Below are 18,266 nucleotides of genomic sequence, written 5' to 3'. Positions count from 1 at the left end.
GGTTGCGAACTTTCGACTCATTATGAAAAAGGAAATTCTCTTATAATTTTTCAAAATAAATCCGTTACGCCTGAACTTTGACTCCTGTTATATGGAACGTTAAATTTCCATTACCTAAATGAAAATGACACTGGACATAGTAAAATTTGGTAATAATTTTGAAATATACATAATTCTCAAAGTTATTTTTACATTCTCTCTCTCTCTCTCTCTCTCTCTCCTCTCTCTCTCTCTCTCTCTCTCTCTCTCTCTCTCTCTCTCTATCTCTATCTCTCTCTCTCTCTATTGTTAAATATTAATGACAAATGAGCCTGCGTTCATTGTTCAAATTCTTAATCTGTCTCTACCCTGTGCTTTTTTGGACCCAAACCAGTTTAAATATACTGTACTACGTGAAGTAAATCATGAAACACTAGAGCAAACTATAATTGGAAGTGTGTTTTTCTATCTCCATTTGTTTCAGTTAATAAAAACTAACGGCAAATGCAAAAGAAAAAAATGTACGCTGACATTTACGCACACTCTTATTTTAGGAAGTGACCTGGACTACGCATGCGTGGGGTAAATGGACGCTGTTATATTCAAGTACTTTCTCCTCTTCCTTTGTTGTGAAAGGTGCCAGCTATGAGGAAGGGTTAAATTTTGGAAATTCGAAGAGAAGAAAATGGGTAAGAGAGAGAGAGAGAGAGAGAGAGAGAGAGAGAGAGAGAGAGAGAGAGAGAGAGAGAGAGAGAGTGAGAGAGAGAGAGAGAGAGAGAGAGAGAGAGAGAGAGAGAGAGAGAGAGAGTGGAGTGTAATCCGGAGTAACCAAGAAAAAAAGGAAAAGATCAACATCTGAAGTAAGAGGAGATGAATGCTGAACGTCGCATTGGACGGCCAGAGGGGATTTTCATCAAGAAATGGAAAGGAAAAGAATTCGCTGGAAGAATGCACAGAGCCACAGACAGTTGATCTGGCTCGAAGGGTCAGGAACCCCAGAGAGAGAGAGAGAGAGAGAGAGAGAGAGAGAGAGAGAGAGAGAGAGAGAGGACATGAATGAAGAATGGGGTGAGATAGCTGAACATCTCAGGTAGATTAAAATTATGGATCGCTGATTAGTTAGATGATCGGTAGAGTAACATTGTTGTAATATTTTTCACCTTTGTCGATTATTCATTTTTCCTATCCTGTTCTGCGTTTATAATGTGTGTAAGAGAGAGAAAAAACCTTTCACTTACTATAGAAGAGAGGTTAAATTGCACGAAAGTCTTTTATTAGACATTCCATCTCGACGACAACACCTGTTGCACGCACATCAGAGACCACCTGGTTTATAGGGGTGCGGTCGTCAGAGCACTTTCATTCCCGCTGCTTTGACTAGGTGGACCTATCGTCAGCATCACTACAAGCCCCCCCCCCTCTCTCTCTCTCTCTCTCTCTCTCTCTCTCTCTCTCTCTCTCTCTCTCTCGATTCAAATATATGGACGAGTATAGAGTAAGCGATTTTGTTTTTTGAATAAATAGTATTTACTGTCCATTCGAGAAGATAATTAAATTAAATTTCTTCATAGCAAATCATAAAGACATCTTCCCATGTATCATAACTATCCTTTTTCATGAGGGCAAGGGAATTAATCGGGTATTATTATAACTGCTCAAACTAAGCTTTGATAGAACAAGAAAGAGGAGATAGGTCAGATTAGGATGTTACGGGACTTTACTTCTTTGGCGATAAAAAACTCACCTCTTAGACAAAGGATCCAATACTTTGGGAAGGGAGATTTGCACTTTTAAATTGAATATGAGTTATTCTCTTTATTAAGCAATTAAACATGTATGTTCTCCCGTTTTGTTTCCCCTCTCTCTCTCTCTCTCTCTCTCTCTCTCTCTCTCTCTCTCTCTCTCTCTCTCTCTCTCTCTCTATATATATATATATATATATATATACTGTATATATTATATATATATATATATATATATATATATATATATGTGTATATATAATATATATAAATATACATATATATGTATATATATACACATATGTATGTATATTTATATATTATATATACACATATGTATATATATATATATATATATATATATATATATATATATTATAGATATACAGCTATATACTTACATACTACAATTAAATATTTAGACATACAGCATACATTATATTCTTCGTTATTGGAATATTACGTCTTTTTAATTCATTTGGTATTTTACTATACTACGATTAAGTAGCAATAATATATGCGTGCTTTTTCTCCTTTGCTGTTAGCTTTATTTATTTATTTCCAACTTGTTTCGGTTCAAATTTGATTGCTACAGTAAATCCAGGTCACTTTATAATGTAATGAGCTGCACAGAATTAGCGAATCTATTTACTGTATGGCAATGATCATTATTGATTTTACATAATGAAGAGAGAATCATGATGGTCCCATGTATATTCAACTTTCCTTCTTACTCGATCACTTTTGCTTCTTTAGATGAATCTAAAAGTACTGCAACTCTTGGATTCATTCCAAACAAAAGACCCCCTCTCTCTCTCTCTCTCTCTCTCTCTCTCTCTCTCTCTCTCTCTCTCTCTCTCTCTCTCTCTCTCTCTAAGTACCGCAATACTTGGATTCATTCCAAATAATCACTTCTATATAAGTCAACTTGTTTTTAGCTTCATATTTATTTTTTCGTAATTTCGTAGTTCCTTTCTTCGTTGAATTGTTTTGTCTTGACTGGCAGGTTAATTTGGCTCTTATTAGTGTCTTGTCATCACCTTGGCAAAGCAAAAACAAAACAAAAAATAAGTGATAAAAACAAGATAACTTTATCGCCTTATAGCATAAGAAAAAGAAATTGTAATTAAAGTTCGCCGTTTGACGAAAAGAAGCCACCGGTCGCTTGGACAATTTTGATCATTTTAGATCGTTCCTTCCGTCATCTTATTTCAAGTACCAACTCTTTTTTTTTTTTTTTTTTTAAACTGTTACCCACATTTTTCCACTTTTTTTTTTTTTTATTTTTATTTATTTTTTTATTTATTTATTTTTAATAGCTAGGAAACTTTGAACTTCAATATGACCAACATTGGATTACATTCAACCTTTATCTATTAGCCCCTGTTTGCTTCAATTAGTTCGACACCGCTCTTACCTGTTTCCCAAAGAATTTCCTTTTTATCTGTGTACGAAATAGTTTTATTTATATTATTATGAATAATATTAGTCACTATCTGTTAGGTATCATTTGTAATAGAAAATCTAAAACTCTCTTTTGTAATATTTGCTGAATAATGAACATACTTACATCTCAGTGTTTAAGGCACCTGGAAATGTGTTTCCATGTGATTGCGTACATCCCTCATAATACAAAATTTTTCTCATACATTGGTGCATTTTTTATGTGCTTGCATGTGAGTGTGTCCACGTTGCTCAAAAAATCTCCATAGAAAATGTCATGTCATTTTTGGCCTTTTCTCCCCAAGGCGTGTTTCCCTTTCGTCGGGCGGAAATTGATGGAATACTTAAGGAAACAGCTTCGGACGCAAGATGCTTAGGGCCAGCAGCAACGGTCGCTTCCAAATCCAAAACCTTGTTGGGTTTGACTAACATTCTCTCAGGCGCTCACATGATTCCAAGTGTGACTGAAAATCGTACGTGCGTTTCTTTCTTATTACTTCTTTGAGAGAGCCCTTGCATGCTAAATGCAAGTGTGCATAGTCACCTGTACACATTCATGCAAAATTAAATGCCAAGATACGTCTGCAATCGTGATGATCGTTAGCTGTTTTCAAATTGTATTTTTTAACTCTTCATAAACTGGCCATGATAAAGAGTTTGCTTACGATTTAACGTTCCGTTGAGTTTTTACGTCTTGTTTTTTATATATTTTTCAAGTTTAGAGCAATTTTAAATCCATTTCAGGACTTAATAAGATCGTTATTGAGCGATGCCTTTCTTTTGGATCATTAGTTCCACTGAACTGGTGTAAGTAGAGCAAACTGGAATGACTTTTCATCGTCGACGTCTTGTTTCTTTGTGATTATTTATCCCGTCAATAAATTAGCCTAGTGAAGTCCATTGAATGTCGTACTAAAATTTACTGTCGTTAATATTGCCCGTTAAGGCAGAGGCCGAGGGTCAGACCGACGACGAGAGAATATGACTCACCCAGCCGCCGGAGGGTAGACCATTCCATATACAGGTTCTCTTAAAAACTTCCCTTCCTCCCTCTCTCCTTCAGTCCACCCCCTCTCTCACATCCCGTACTCCTTCCCTCCATTCACTGAACGCCTGCCAATGCCATAGGAACTGGCTATCCAACAATACCAAAGTGATAGTTCAACGAGAGCTGTACGCTCCGAGCTACCCCGAAGGCCTCTTGGAAGTCGCATCTGGAACGGCCTTCTGCATACCCAGCTTTCAAACTTAACGAAAAACTCATGTTGAGTTGTACGTTAACGTTGATTTCTGTTTATGTTACTGCTGGGTAACTAGTTAAATGCAACCTGAACTATTCAGGATTTCTTGAATGCGATTTTGAAGCACACTAGACTGGGCTCCAGTGCAAGCGGATTACCTCATCACTGTCGTAATTTTAAAAGACAGATTAAAGCGGGGGTGCCGGAGGTTGAGTTGCCCCACTGAGAGTTCCCACACCCCCAACCCCTTGCTGTCTTGCCAAGAAAAAGATCAGTCCTTTCCATATTGAAATACTTTCGTCGAACTCATCTCAAGATCTTTCCAGACAAACGTCGGTCGGAAGATGCTTTAGACCACCGAGAAGATATAACCCAGACCAATTTCCAATGTTCCACCTGGAGTGGCGCCATTCTGAGAACAAATAAGGGATCTAATAAGAAGCGAAGGCCTGGCTGGGCCCGGGGACAGATTTCGTAGTCCAGACCCCTGAGAGTGGGCTTAGGAGGAGGCCCTGGCTGAGCCTGATGCTAGTCAGTCCACCTTGCTGACCGCCACCCAACCCTCGCGCTCTACCCTGATCTCCCACAAAAACCTCCCTTTTCTCTACTCCAGTTTCTCCTCCGGATTTCCGTATTGAGATGATCTTGAGTGTAAAGTGGTTCTGAACGGTGTTGTGGGTCGGGTTAACAAAGAAGTCATCTGGTTCTATTGCTAACACAGGCGGAACAAGTGCAGCATAACTATCATCAATAAAGCCGCATTCACCTGGACGACCTGAGGCGTTGCAACCTCACTCGCTTGTACACACGTACATACGGACCAAGCCCATTCATATATATCTTCGTTGAGAAAAAAAGGCGATATAAAAGGTAATCCCCATAATACTGTACAGTACGTACCATAACAGACTAAAAGTACGTCTCATTTAGGTTCTGTCTATAATGTACTTTTAGATTGGCTCGAGGTCTAAATATCTGTGGATTTGTTTACAATAACGGCTTAATATATTTTATAAAACCGATGAAGTCATATCCAATACGATGAAACACCCCGTTAGTGCCCTAGTGATAAAATTTATAATGATTAGTAGTTGAAACAGTGTACTGTGTGTTTGAAAAGCCAGTGAATTTCTTTGAGAGAGGTTTTTCCCATATTGATTCGGTTGATATCCTAAATAATAAGTTATGTCATATTATACCCTAATAATGCCAATATGATTTTATGAGTAGAAAAAAACGAATGTATAGCTTCAAAACCGAAGAATAAGTGCTTTCCCTTGACTCCAGGAACTAATTACTTGTATTTTGAAATATGTGGTCGTATTTTCAGAGTAGTGTTAAAAAGTTAAGGATTTGAGGTATGTATGTTATTTCCTTTACTGTTCTGCCGATTAATCCTCCCAGAATACAGTTTGAAGTGTTCAGTTGTTCAGTTAATTTCGTTCGTGAAAACTCAATAGATCATTTCAATTGTACCTTTGGATATTTGTGAAATCCAGCGATATAGAATGATATAAGAAGAATCATTGATTGAACATCATTAGAATCTGATATGAGGCCAAAAGCTTTTCTTGATATTCAGTCCTTTATCGAATCAACAACATCTATTATTGTTCTTACAAATATTTTCTTTTACATTGTTAATTATGTAAATCACACTTTGGAATTCAGGTTTATGAGGGCTTCATGGCCAAGTCTTTTTCCGTATTTTTTAAGGATGTGTGTGAATTATAAAAGTTTGCATTAAACATCCTTGTATAACGTATTCTGCTAGTAAATGTTGCAGTTCTATTCCCGTAGAAATAAAAAAAATAAATAAAAAAACAATATGGGGTCGGTTACAAAATGTATTATTAAATATTTGTATTAGAGTTGTGTGACACTCATTGTCTATAACGATTGTTATTTTGAATTATCCCCTAGAAACTTCGGAGCCAATTAGAGTTCTTCAAACCGTTTTTCTTCCTTTGAAAGAGCTATCTGATGTAGTTGTTATTTAGGATAAATCTCCCGAAAGTATGTGTGAAGTATAGGGAAAAATAAATGAAAATATTAGTAACACTGATAGTGATGACAAACGACCTATCAAGTTTGGCAAGCTCATTAGAAAAAAAAAATTAGATAAGCTTTGAGAAAGCGTTATAAGCAACACGCTTAATTAGCCTTTCCTGAATATCTTACTTCTGACTTTTCTAGTTTATTAAGTTCTATGTATTATAAGAAATACTGATTTTTTAAAAATGTTAGGGTGACTTGTGTTACCTCTCTGACTTGATATGTAATGAAAGTAGTTGTGAACTTTCACTAAAATATTTCTACTTATTTATTGGATGGCAATTTCATGTAGCCGAAAACTTTTGATTAGTAACTGAATAAAACATCTGTGTCTTCATTTGTGACTGCCGATTCAACTCGTATCTACCTTCCTTACACTAGGGCTCGTCTACATAGCTAATATTTACAAGCATTGGTTTGTGTACCGTCGGACACAGGAATTTCAGGCACACCACGTTCTGAAGTGTACCCTGTAATAAACTGTTTAAGTGTAGTGAGAGATGGCGCCAGTAGTGAGAGAACGTGCATTCTCAAAGAGCAAGGTGTGCCTTGTGCCCCTGTGTCCAACTGTACCATGGCCTTCCTCATTTATGGCTTCGAGTTTTCGTGTTTTGATAGAACACTTCGGCAGTTTCTTCTCTCCTTATGATATTCATTATACAGAGTATCTTTCATATTGATTGATTATATGTATAATCAAATTTGTTTCTAGTTGTGATACATACAGATCCCATATATATATATATATATATATATATATATATATATATATATATATATATCCTCGAAACTCTTCATTCGAATTCATTGACAACTGTTTTGTTCCAAGAGAATGATACTTGAGTATCCTAATATATTTTAATAAGCGTATTTTCTGTTCTCTTCTTTTTTCATTTGATTCGTCCTATAGAATAGGTAGTGAGTGGGAGGTGGAACTGTGAGTTTTTGTTCCTAATAACGTCTTATAGATTAGGTATTGAGAGATGGAACGGTGAGTTTTTGTGATTATTAATGAGAGGAAAGCTGTAATTTAATATTAAAGGTTAATTATTCTATTTTTTTATTAAGGTTAACGATATGCATATGTATTTTCTTTAATATTTTCATAACTAATTAATTTTACTGAAAGGGCAGCCTAGCTTACTCAGTTGTATTAGTTTGAACAGGTGATGTTACCTTTTCAGTGTAATAAGTAAATAGAGTAAAATGTATTTGACGGCTATTATTAAATTAAGATTGAAATGAGAGAGAGAGAGAGAGAGAGAGAGAGAGAGAGAGAGAGAGAGAGAGAGAGAGAGAGAGAGAGAGAGGTTCTGGAGATGTTTTGAGATTTATTTCCTCATTCTGGGCAAAGGTCACCGGAAACGTTTATCGTTAACACACCTGTTAAGAACTTCCGTAAAAACGTTCAGTAACAGGTTTTACGTTACACTTGGCAATGGCCTACTTGCTACCATCGACACAGAAACACTTAGAGAGAGAGAGAGAGAGAGAGAGAGAGAGAGAGAGAGAGAGAGAGAGAGAGTCCTGATTGGTGGTTTGCCTTTGCATACCTCATTCCTTATCTCTAAAAAGGCAATTGAGTTTCCAAAGCGGAAAGTAATGGTTGATATCTATGTACCCAGACTTGTGATTTTGCTTGTTATTATGTTTTTGAAATAATGATTACGCTTTTATTAATTTACAAAATTATATTACTGTTCTTGTTCATATTGACTTCATATTTATACAAAATACTCCACACTTGTGGAAATAGCTGAAGTAAATAGGAATATTATCATGATCACTCCAGGACAAAGGCTCCATTCATGTTCCATTCGCATCTGTCTATGAACTTTTTAGTGCCAGTCTATACCCGCAAATTTTCTTAGCTCATCAATTCATCGTCTTCTCTTCCTTCCCCTGATATGTTTGCAATCACTAGGGGCCCATCCTGTTATTCTTGTCCGTCTATTATCTGTACTTCTCATTATATGTCCTGCCCATGTCGATTTCCTTTTCTTGCATGTTGTTAGAATATCTTCTACTTTGGTTTGCTCTCAATCCATGTTGCTCGTTTTCTGTTTCTTAGTGTTATTCCCATTATTATTCTTTCCATAGCGCTTTGTTTTGTAACTAGTTTGTGTTCTAAGGCTTTAGTTTCTGATGCATATGTTAATACTGGTAGGACCATCCAATTAAATAATTTTTTCTAGAGGAAGTGGCATATTATATTTCATAATCTCAGTTTGTTTACCAAACCCTCTCCATCCCATACTTATTCCCCCCTTTAATTTCGGTCTCATGTCCTGGGGAAATACCTACTGGCTGTCCTAAATTTATATATTCATTAACAATCTCTAGAGGTTCGTCCATAACCCTCATTTTTTGTCTCTGCATTTTATTGAACATTATATTAGTTTTACTCATATTTATTTTCAGCCCTGCTTTCTCTATTCAAATCTTCTATTATCTTTTGCAATTCCTCCCATGATTCACTAAATAGAACTATGTCACTGCAAATGTTGAGTCGTTAAGGTATTTCCCATTAATATTGATTCTTACATTTTCCCAATTTAAATTCTTGAAAACTTCTTTTAAGCACGCTGTGGAATTTTCTCACTATCTTATGTAGTTTTAGGATCTCTGTGCTTCCTGTATAGATATTTTCAAATGTTCAAAGATAAGATTCACCTATTCCTTGTCTTTGAAGGGCTTTCATTACTGCTTAAGTTTTGACAGAATCAAAAGGTTTCTCATTGTCTATAAATGCCATATATAGTGGTTTGTCATACTCTGTTGTTTTTTCCATTAGTTGGTTAATTACATGGATATGCATGTATACATGCAATATATATATATATATATATATATATATATATACATATATATGTATATAAATATATATATATATATATATATATATATATGTATATATATGTGTGTGTGTTGGGTGTATGTATGTGTGTATGCATATATAAGCTCCTCCACAGTACATTTCTAACTTATTTTTAAATGGTGGTCTCTCAGCAAATATGTAGAGATGACATTCTGTGTGTGTCTGTGGTATATGTATATATATATATATATATATATATATATATATATATATATATATATATATATATATATATATATATATATATATATATATATGTGTGTGTGTGTGTGAGTGTGTATGTATGTTTGTGTTTTTTTCAAGTATTTTTCTCTTGTATGTTTTTCTTTAGAGCTGGGAGAGAGAGAAATGCATCGAAAGTTGTGTAATTTAGGAGGCTCCTGTTGATTATTTTTAATATCATTTAAGTAGTGTTTTTTGTTTGACTTATTTCGACTTTTTGTGTTTTCGCAGGAGGTAGAGGACCACGTTGAAGGTCGCACTGACCTACGTGCTCTGACAGAGGCTAGGGAAGGCAGAGGCTGGGAAGTGGCCAAACCCGAACGTCGTTTAGTACACGAATCTGCTCGAAAGTGGGGAACCGTTGACACAGAGGACGTGCATGAGACCAGTCGAATACAAGTAAGTTATAATGGTTATAATAGACGATCTTCCGAACTCTTTATGAGAGTTATCTGGTTTTTATTATTTAAAACCAGAAGCTGGGCTTGGCCATGTCTGCATATATTGGGTTCTGAGACTGGTAAGGTCTCTGTAACCTGTAATATTATGGCTTATCCTTTTCACCGTCTCATTTCAGATATGTACAGTATGACACCGTATTATCTCATCTAAATAATTACTTTTTAAGATTGCTTAATGTTTGGTTTTCATTTGGTTTTTATCTTAAATCTATATTGTGTTTCCTCTTGGTTTAGTTTTATTTAAATTTTAGAATTTCCCTATTAAAGTACAGTGGAGTACAACTAGGAAATAGGCTAAATTTTCAAAAGATGTAACCCTAATGCATGTTTACGAAGTCTAACTTTTATCGTTTCTCCTAATCATGATCACGTAATGAAACCAAAGATCTAATCTAAATTTTCTTAATGCTGAACCTACGTAGTATCTTTGGGCATCTTTCTAATTAAATTTATATTTCAATTCCACAGTAGCACACAAGAGATTTTCTTAAATTTGAAATTTACGCTCAAAATGGGTTAGTCTACACTGTTAAGTATTTTTTATTGCTTAATTTGTCCAGTTTAGTTTCGAGGTCGTGTAATTATAAAACTTGCTATTATTCTTTGCAACCTTCACTTTTAAGAATTAGATTCTTTGTGCATGTATTTTATTCCTCACTGGAGAGAGTGCCAAACTCTTTCCGCACTTGCTGAAGGAGCATATTAGATACTTAGTTTTAAGTTTAATTTGTTATATATTTTCAAACACCCTACCACAGCGCCAGACCCTAACGAATAGACTTGATATTTTCAATAATATACCTCCAACTTCCATTACCTTTCCTGCTATGTTTCTCACCGCGAGTGTTATACACTAACACCATGGCACTTTCAGCTTCTGCTTATGAACTTAGCTTTGTTACTTCAAATACTATCTGCTGCCTTTTCGCTAAACGTTGTGTTACGATTTGCATGATTTTATATTTTTATAGGTGAAGTTTCGATTTTTTCCAATAAGAGTTTGTTTCAACATGATTACACTTCAGCTTTAAATGCCAGAGAATTGACGTTCGTTGTGTCCATGAATTATTGGTCAAGTCTTAACAAAGCTTGCGTTATTAAATCAATGAGCATTATCTTACCTAGATACTTATACATTATACCCTTAATATTTTTAAACTTGTGTTATCAATTATGTCTTTTCACAGGATGGTCATGTGGTAACTGAAACTGAAAGAACAACTCAGCACGAAGAATACGATAACGAATCACTTCCAGATTCGGGTTCATCACTCAGTGACGGATCTGTTCATGAAAAAGTGAATGAAACTCAGCATAATATAGTTCATACAAAAGACGAAGATATAGTAGAGTACTACGCTGTCCCTCGTGGTGGTACTCTAGCCCAAGGAGTCAAAGTAAGCGTTAAGATTTTAAGTGGTAAAGATAATTATAAAATTAATATTTTGGGAGATAATCGACGCACGAATGCAACATTATGATTAAGTCTTGAGTGTCTGCATTTGTTCATGAATATTAAAACTGTCAGCATTTATTGTTTTGTACTCTTGCTTTTAATATTAAATCAATAATTTTACATATTTTTATATTATATTTCAGCTCGGGGAAGGAATGCACGTTGTGAGTGAAGACTTTCATGAGGATCGGGAGGGAGAGGAGTTAGACTCCCTTAGTGAACGACTACGCAGAGCTCGGCGATTAGGAGCCCTCAAGCAAAAGCCAAGAGAAACCCCTGAAAGAACAGATGCACTCACTCGTCGACCTTTAGATTATCACGAAGAAGAAGAAACTCGTAAATCAGAAACAAATCGTTGGCTTGAAAATCACTTTGGAAGTGAATCTGGTCGGTCTGGAAGCTCTCATCACGAACCTGAGGAGGAAAGTGGGGTCCATACTGTAGGTGGTAATATAATTAAAATCACAATGAGCCCTCGACCAGCTACACCAGAAGATCAGCCAGATGCTGCTGCTCCCTCAAGTATGCGTCGATGGAGTAATGCTCCTTTAGCACCTAGCCCTTCAGATGAATGTAAGGCACCTCCTCCACCACCTCCACCAAAACCCACTGCATCGTGGACACCATCAGCACCTATTTCATCACATCAGCCAATGCCACCAGGAGATGAAATAACAGATTCAATGATTGCTGCTGCAAGAGCAAAATTACGTAGTACAGGACGCATTTTAGATGAAAGTGAACAAAGCACACCACCCATCAGCCCTCCTGCAACCAATGGATCTACTAGATACACAAACCTTTCAGAAAGGGTTCATGGACTATCAAAATCATCTGGAGGTACTTTTACTTCTCCACCAATGTCACCAACTGGAGTTAATAGTTATCAGCGAGATGATCCAGTTTTTAATAGCCGATTCAGGTCAGGGAGCCCATGTGGTGTGACATCAAGGCTCTTCCCAACACCACTCAAAAATTCTCGCCCTACTTCACATTCTCCACCTGACAGTCCTCCTCCATTACCATCAACACCACCGCCACAAAGCAATAATGTAGGTCGCTCACAGTCATTTAATGTTCAGACTAAATCTTGGATGAACAACGTGTCTAGAACACCATTATCTCGTCCTCTAGAATCAAGGATGAAGGAGTACAAGAGTGAAGAACAGCTGGATGTCGTAGGGCACAGATCCTCAAGACTCTGGCCGCCTCCACGAAGGGATCCATCACCAGAACCTCCAAGGGAACGTACACCATCTCCTCCTCCACGCCAACGCAGCTTTTATTCTTCTCCTTCTCCTACTGAAAATGCACACTACAATACAGCACCCACAAGATCATCAAGGAGTAGGAGAAGTGAATCATCCACTCAGACCATTGCCAGGGATTCTGCAACTCAGACTGGACCATCACCTGTTCCACCACCTCGAACTAAACGAAAAACTAAACCCAAAACTTATTACTTTGGAGAAGACTCTTCTTCAACTACATCATCTTCCAATAGATTATCAAAAACTCCTCTTGTCTCTACATCTACTACTACTCAGTCATACTCTAGGGTAACCCAGGACAACAGAACATCACCTAAAATTGAGAGGAGATTCAAGACCACAAAGACCATTACCCCTGTTGTAATGGCAACTCCATCATCTAATAACCAAGCAAACCACAGCTCAAGTCTAAAAAACAAATCATGGCATTATCGCAGTATGGATGAACTTAGCAGTGGCCCAGATAATACTCCTCGTGCTTCATGGACGAACACAGTAGATCCTCGTCGTCAACCAAGAAACTATAATCTTACCAAAGAACCTGAAACTAAAACTCTCCCAAAGAAACTTGTAAATGGGACAACATCACCCAGTAAAACCTATATCTTTGGAAATGAAAGTACATCAGGGCGACGCCGCATGGGATCAGGTTCTTCTTCTCATATGAGACGATCACATGGTGGGTCAATGGTCAATGTATCGTTAGCTGGTATGTCTTGTCCGAAAAGCACTAATTACCAAGAACCTGAAGAACCACAGACTCCATCAAAAGGTATCAAGTCTGTTGTCAGAAGTCAAAGTCTTAATGTCAAACCAGCTCCACTTTCTGTGATGGGTACAACAACTCCAAGTGGAACAGGCTTAACTTCCAATCTTTCCAGTCAACAAAAAACTTCTTCAGTATATAGGTCCTCTCCATATCTAAATCTAAGAAGTCCTAATCTCATTGCGACAATAGCTCGCACTAATTCAACTAGACGAACAGAAGAGGAATACAATGGCTACAAACATGATGAATCACCGCCACCACCTGAACGATATCAGCCGTCATATTCATCAAGAAATAATGTCTCTCGAAATAATAGCACTGTCAATAGAAGTACCATCAACAACACATCTATGACTAATGGAGATACAGAAAAGGATGATGAAAAACGAGACAGGTTTATGAAAGGTCTTCTTACTACAGCACCAGAACTCTTCCACTTCATTCATGGTGAGGAGGGGGGAAAGGAATCAAACAACAATACTGAAAGAAGCAGACATTCTCCAAACCCTCCAGAGTCTCCTCCTCAACTTATTAGACCTCCAGAATCTCCTGTGTCTCCTCCTTCTAATGCTCCCCGGATTTTCACTTTTGGTCGAGGAGAAAATGGATCTCTGAAGCGTACACCTTCTCTTTCTCAGGAGAATAACCGTTTCAGTAGCCTGGGGAGACAACGTGAAAGTATTACCAGTAGCTACCTGGAAAACAACAATAATCGAGACAGCATTACATCTTCAATTAATCAGCGTAATAGCTTGAGCTCGCAGTACCACCGGAACGCTGCCCTTAACAGTAACGGAACAAACTCTCTTCACAGACCAAAATTTAATCTAAAGACATCTGGTAGCTCTCTTCTCTATTCTCCCTCATTCCGCAGTCAGACCGATTCTACGCCTCCATCTCGCTGGAATCGCCGAGGCTCGGATTCAAACGAATCCTCTTCGTACAGATGGAGAGACCAGGATGATGACGTTCCCATAAGAGGGAAAAATGGCGGTAATGTTACGCAAAACCTCGCCAGAGATGGTGCTGTCCTCATTCCCATTAAAGATTGGAACAGTCGTTAATTTTAAGAACCGCAAGCGTTTTCTTTAATGTAGATTTTGTAACATTGTCGACCAGTCAGTTGTACCAATAGATTATTAATATAAGAGTTAATGTCTTCTGATGTTATATATGTATAGTCAAAGTTAAAAGCTTATATACTCTAACGTTGGCTGAGCTGATTTTTTGAAACGGTTCTTTATGAGGAATTGAATGAATTCTAATTCCATATCGAATAATAGCTACAGTATATGCATAATATTTGAGGGTTGTTACTTAATTCCCGCATAATATTGTACGTGGATGTATAATTCGGTTTCTATTTATTGATAACTAAGAGCCTCTCTCTATCTCCTTTTGTGTACTGTGAAGGAAAATTGGCTAATTGAGTGTAGCCTCATTGCTTATTCTGCCCTGACAGAGGCTAGTGCAGTTCTCCTGACTTCATCTCTGGTGAGTTCGGGTTGATTTGCCATCTTCATGTATATATCGTATATGATAAATGCTTTTATTTAGTGGCAAAGTCTTCACGAATGGACGTTGCATTACAAAAGTCAGTTACAATGTGTTTGTGCCGTGGAGTGACATGTGCCATATGTAAGTATTTCTGAGAAATGCGATTGATCCAGCCATGTGAGTTAAAGGAGTGTCTGATAATTAGCTAATGATTATGGGAGACACATGCTTAAATGGAATTAACTTTGAAAATAAGTGTGTAAATTATTATGAAAAGATTTGATTGCGCAAAGATCAATAAATGAACAATGTTTATGAATTTCAGGAGGAAATTATCAAAACAATGTGTGCTTGCTTTGATTAGCACAAAATTATCTATTGTAACTGCAATTGTGATTGGGCAGATAACGGATTTCATCTAAAGAGCAACGACATTTCAATACAATAAAGTAGTACTGTAAATATGAATTCTCTAATACTAGGTTTATGAAGTCCCGATGCTTCTTCGAAGGATAGACATATTTCGCCGTCACAAATTCATACACGCTGTACTTGATTATAACCAATTGTCTTTTTTGGTTGTACATTAGAGCAATAATCTCATGGTATAGCTATATGTCATGTTTAGCTTTATTATTAATATACTTTGTAATATATTTTGTAATTAACTTAATAGTTAAGAAAGATAGAGTTGGTATTATCGATAAGCCTGCATTTACCTCTTTGCAAATGCCTTTAAATATTAAGCATGTCCAGCTCCGAGGTTTGCACCTATTCCGTCCACTTACAGAAAAGAGGAAACTACTCTGGTGGATTTGATAAGCAATTCCACTGTCATCACATTCCACGTTTATGCCATATGTGATTCGTCAATTGCTTGTCGTGCTTAAGTTATAACTAGTGTTATGACTACCCGGTTGTGTCCCAAAGGACATTCAAAAGTGGATGAATTGAAGGGGTTTTCCTGAATGGAAGTATCATACATGAATCAAATAGATTATGAATTATGATTATAATTTATTTTGCAAATTACCTCTTGTATCTTCGACTTTTCTCTGGAACCTCCAGAGAACGATAAATTGACCTCAGCAGTTAAAGGTTTGGAAACATTAAGATTTAGGAAGCTGATTTAATTACCTCATAGTATTGGCTTTAGAATATTTCCTGTTTAATGCGATTTTTTAATTTTTTTTTTTCCATATATGACATATGGAGTTACCACATTCTTAACCATAGCAGTTACTTAGGGTTCTCAAAGCTAAAATATTCTAGTGTGTGTATATATATATATATATATATATATATATATATATATATATATATATATATATATATATATATATATATATATATATTATACACTCCTTTTCCTCATTTCTAGTCCAAGAAAACTTACGTCTTTTTGTTTAACTATTCGCAGCCCTCAAATTATTCTACATTATCCATATTTTATTTTCAATATAACCACCACGAGTTTGTCTTTTATGTTGTTTGTATTTGCTTTTATAAACATCACACTGGTAGATCAGGTAATGTTTAGTTGTTTACAAATTGACAAGGCATTTTTCTACTTGAAATAGTTTAGCTGCATGTAAATTGTATTTGTCTCTAACTTTACTCATATATGATTAGTTTGTCTGGACAATCCATTGCTGCTGAGGCAATAAACTATATTTTTTATATTCAGAACTGCTGCAAATACTGTAGAACAAATTCTCTTCAGGTTTTCTCTATTTGATTCAGCATGTATAACTCCTTATGAAACATAGGACAATTTTATTTTTGACCCTTACGCTATATATATATATATATATATATATATATATATATATATAAAGGGCATGAATATTTTTGTTTGTTTTATAAAGCAACGTTAAACGTTTGTAATGTAATCTGAAATAAACTTTTTAATAAAAGGCTGTTTTTATTGATATTCAAAATGTTGATATAGAATATCGTTCCAAACTAAATATTTCTCTTTTTTTTTCATGTGCTGATTGTAACCTCCTGATATCCATAATGAAGATGTGAAGGAGTAACCAGGGATAATGATAATGAAGGACACACAACAATCTCAATCTTGGTCAAATTCTTTTGAATTGTGAAAAGGAATGAATACTCTAATTCAAGAAAAACCTCTTGATATTTTCCTGAGATAACTTAATCGTTTCCAGTTTGAAATGTACTAGGAAGAGAAAAACCACTAAACAAAACACACTAAGAAATTATGGGTTAATTACCCAAATACCAACAACTCATTGTAAGCAGAAATTAAAATTTAACTTTCTTTAATATACCTTGTAACACCTGTTTACCAGAATCTAAATAAGAATGTGAAGTGATGAAATTATTCTTGTTAGAGCAGCTCAACTTCAATGACTAGAACATTTTTGTGCTATTAGATTTTTCCAGTTTTATGGTAAAAAGAATAAATACGTAGTTAAGAATAAAATAAGAATGTATATATATATTTCAACAAAGATATAACTTGACTCACGTTATAACTACATGAGTCCATAACTAAACAAAAGATTTTACCGATTTATCACATTCATGTACACACACACACACACAAAATAAATAAGTATTAAGTTTTACGTTAACAAGCAGTTTGAAGGCCAGTCGAGTCTTATAATTGGCATCCAGCAATCGCTTAGTAAACAATTCCTAATTCATTCTGGTCTAGTCAGCCGCTCAGTACGGAACTCGGTTCCTCTCTATCTGTGTGTTGTATTTTTTTTTCCAAATATATCGACAGTTCACGTGTATTGTGCGTTAAACACGTCTCCACTTAAGGAACACCTCGAAAGAGCTCCAGCAACAGATAAGTATGATATCCATTTCCGGTGTGTTGATTAAGCTAGACCGGTTTATACCCATGATTTCTCGCATTGTTTGTGAAACATACTAGAAGGGAAGAACTTTATATTAAACTAAGAATACGGCGAGTATTCCTCTCGGTTATAAGTGTGGTTGGCAGACAAGGCAATTAATTTTGTATCTGCGATATACGATTAGTTTTATTGCATTGTATTTTAGTAAATGAAATTGACGTAGTAAAAGTGTTTATCGCTAATTGAACAGCAAAAGCAAAGTTGTAATATTCAGGGCCACCCATAGTAGATTGGTTTACTGAAAGAGATCGCACTAAAATTTTCCACCATCACGATTTGCAGTGGCCAGCGTGGTGATGAAAATGGTTACTATCATGACTACGGACATTTTTGAAGCCTTTGCCTTGCAGTGAATTAC

The 18,266-nt window shown here is 36.0% G+C and overlaps 1 protein-coding gene across 2 annotated transcripts in view; it reads left to right on the top strand.

The window, feature by feature from the left end:
- LOC137627513 (serine/arginine repetitive matrix protein 1-like) overlaps window positions 1-16,319 on the top strand; it is a 148,648-nt gene extending 132,329 nt beyond the window's left edge. Inside the window, exons 6-8 of one of the 2 annotated variants that reach the window (XM_068358611.1) lie at window positions 9,792-9,959; window positions 11,209-11,418; window positions 11,621-16,319. In XM_068358611.1, coding sequence (XP_068214712.1) covers window positions 9,792-9,959; window positions 11,209-11,418; window positions 11,621-14,581 — 3,339 coding nt within the window. In that variant the 3' untranslated portion in view covers window positions 14,582-16,319. The remainder of the gene's footprint in view (window positions 1-9,791; window positions 9,960-11,208; window positions 11,419-11,620) is intronic. The other variant, XM_068358604.1, reaches the window with a different exon arrangement.
- Window positions 16,320-18,266: the final 1,947 nt, after the last annotated feature.

This window comes from Palaemon carinicauda, chromosome 2 (genome assembly GCF_036898095.1).
Source record: "Palaemon carinicauda isolate YSFRI2023 chromosome 2, ASM3689809v2, whole genome shotgun sequence".
Classification (NCBI taxonomy): Eukaryota; Metazoa; Arthropoda; class Malacostraca; order Decapoda; family Palaemonidae; genus Palaemon; species Palaemon carinicauda.
This window is presented reverse-complemented; position numbering and strand designations above follow the sequence as displayed.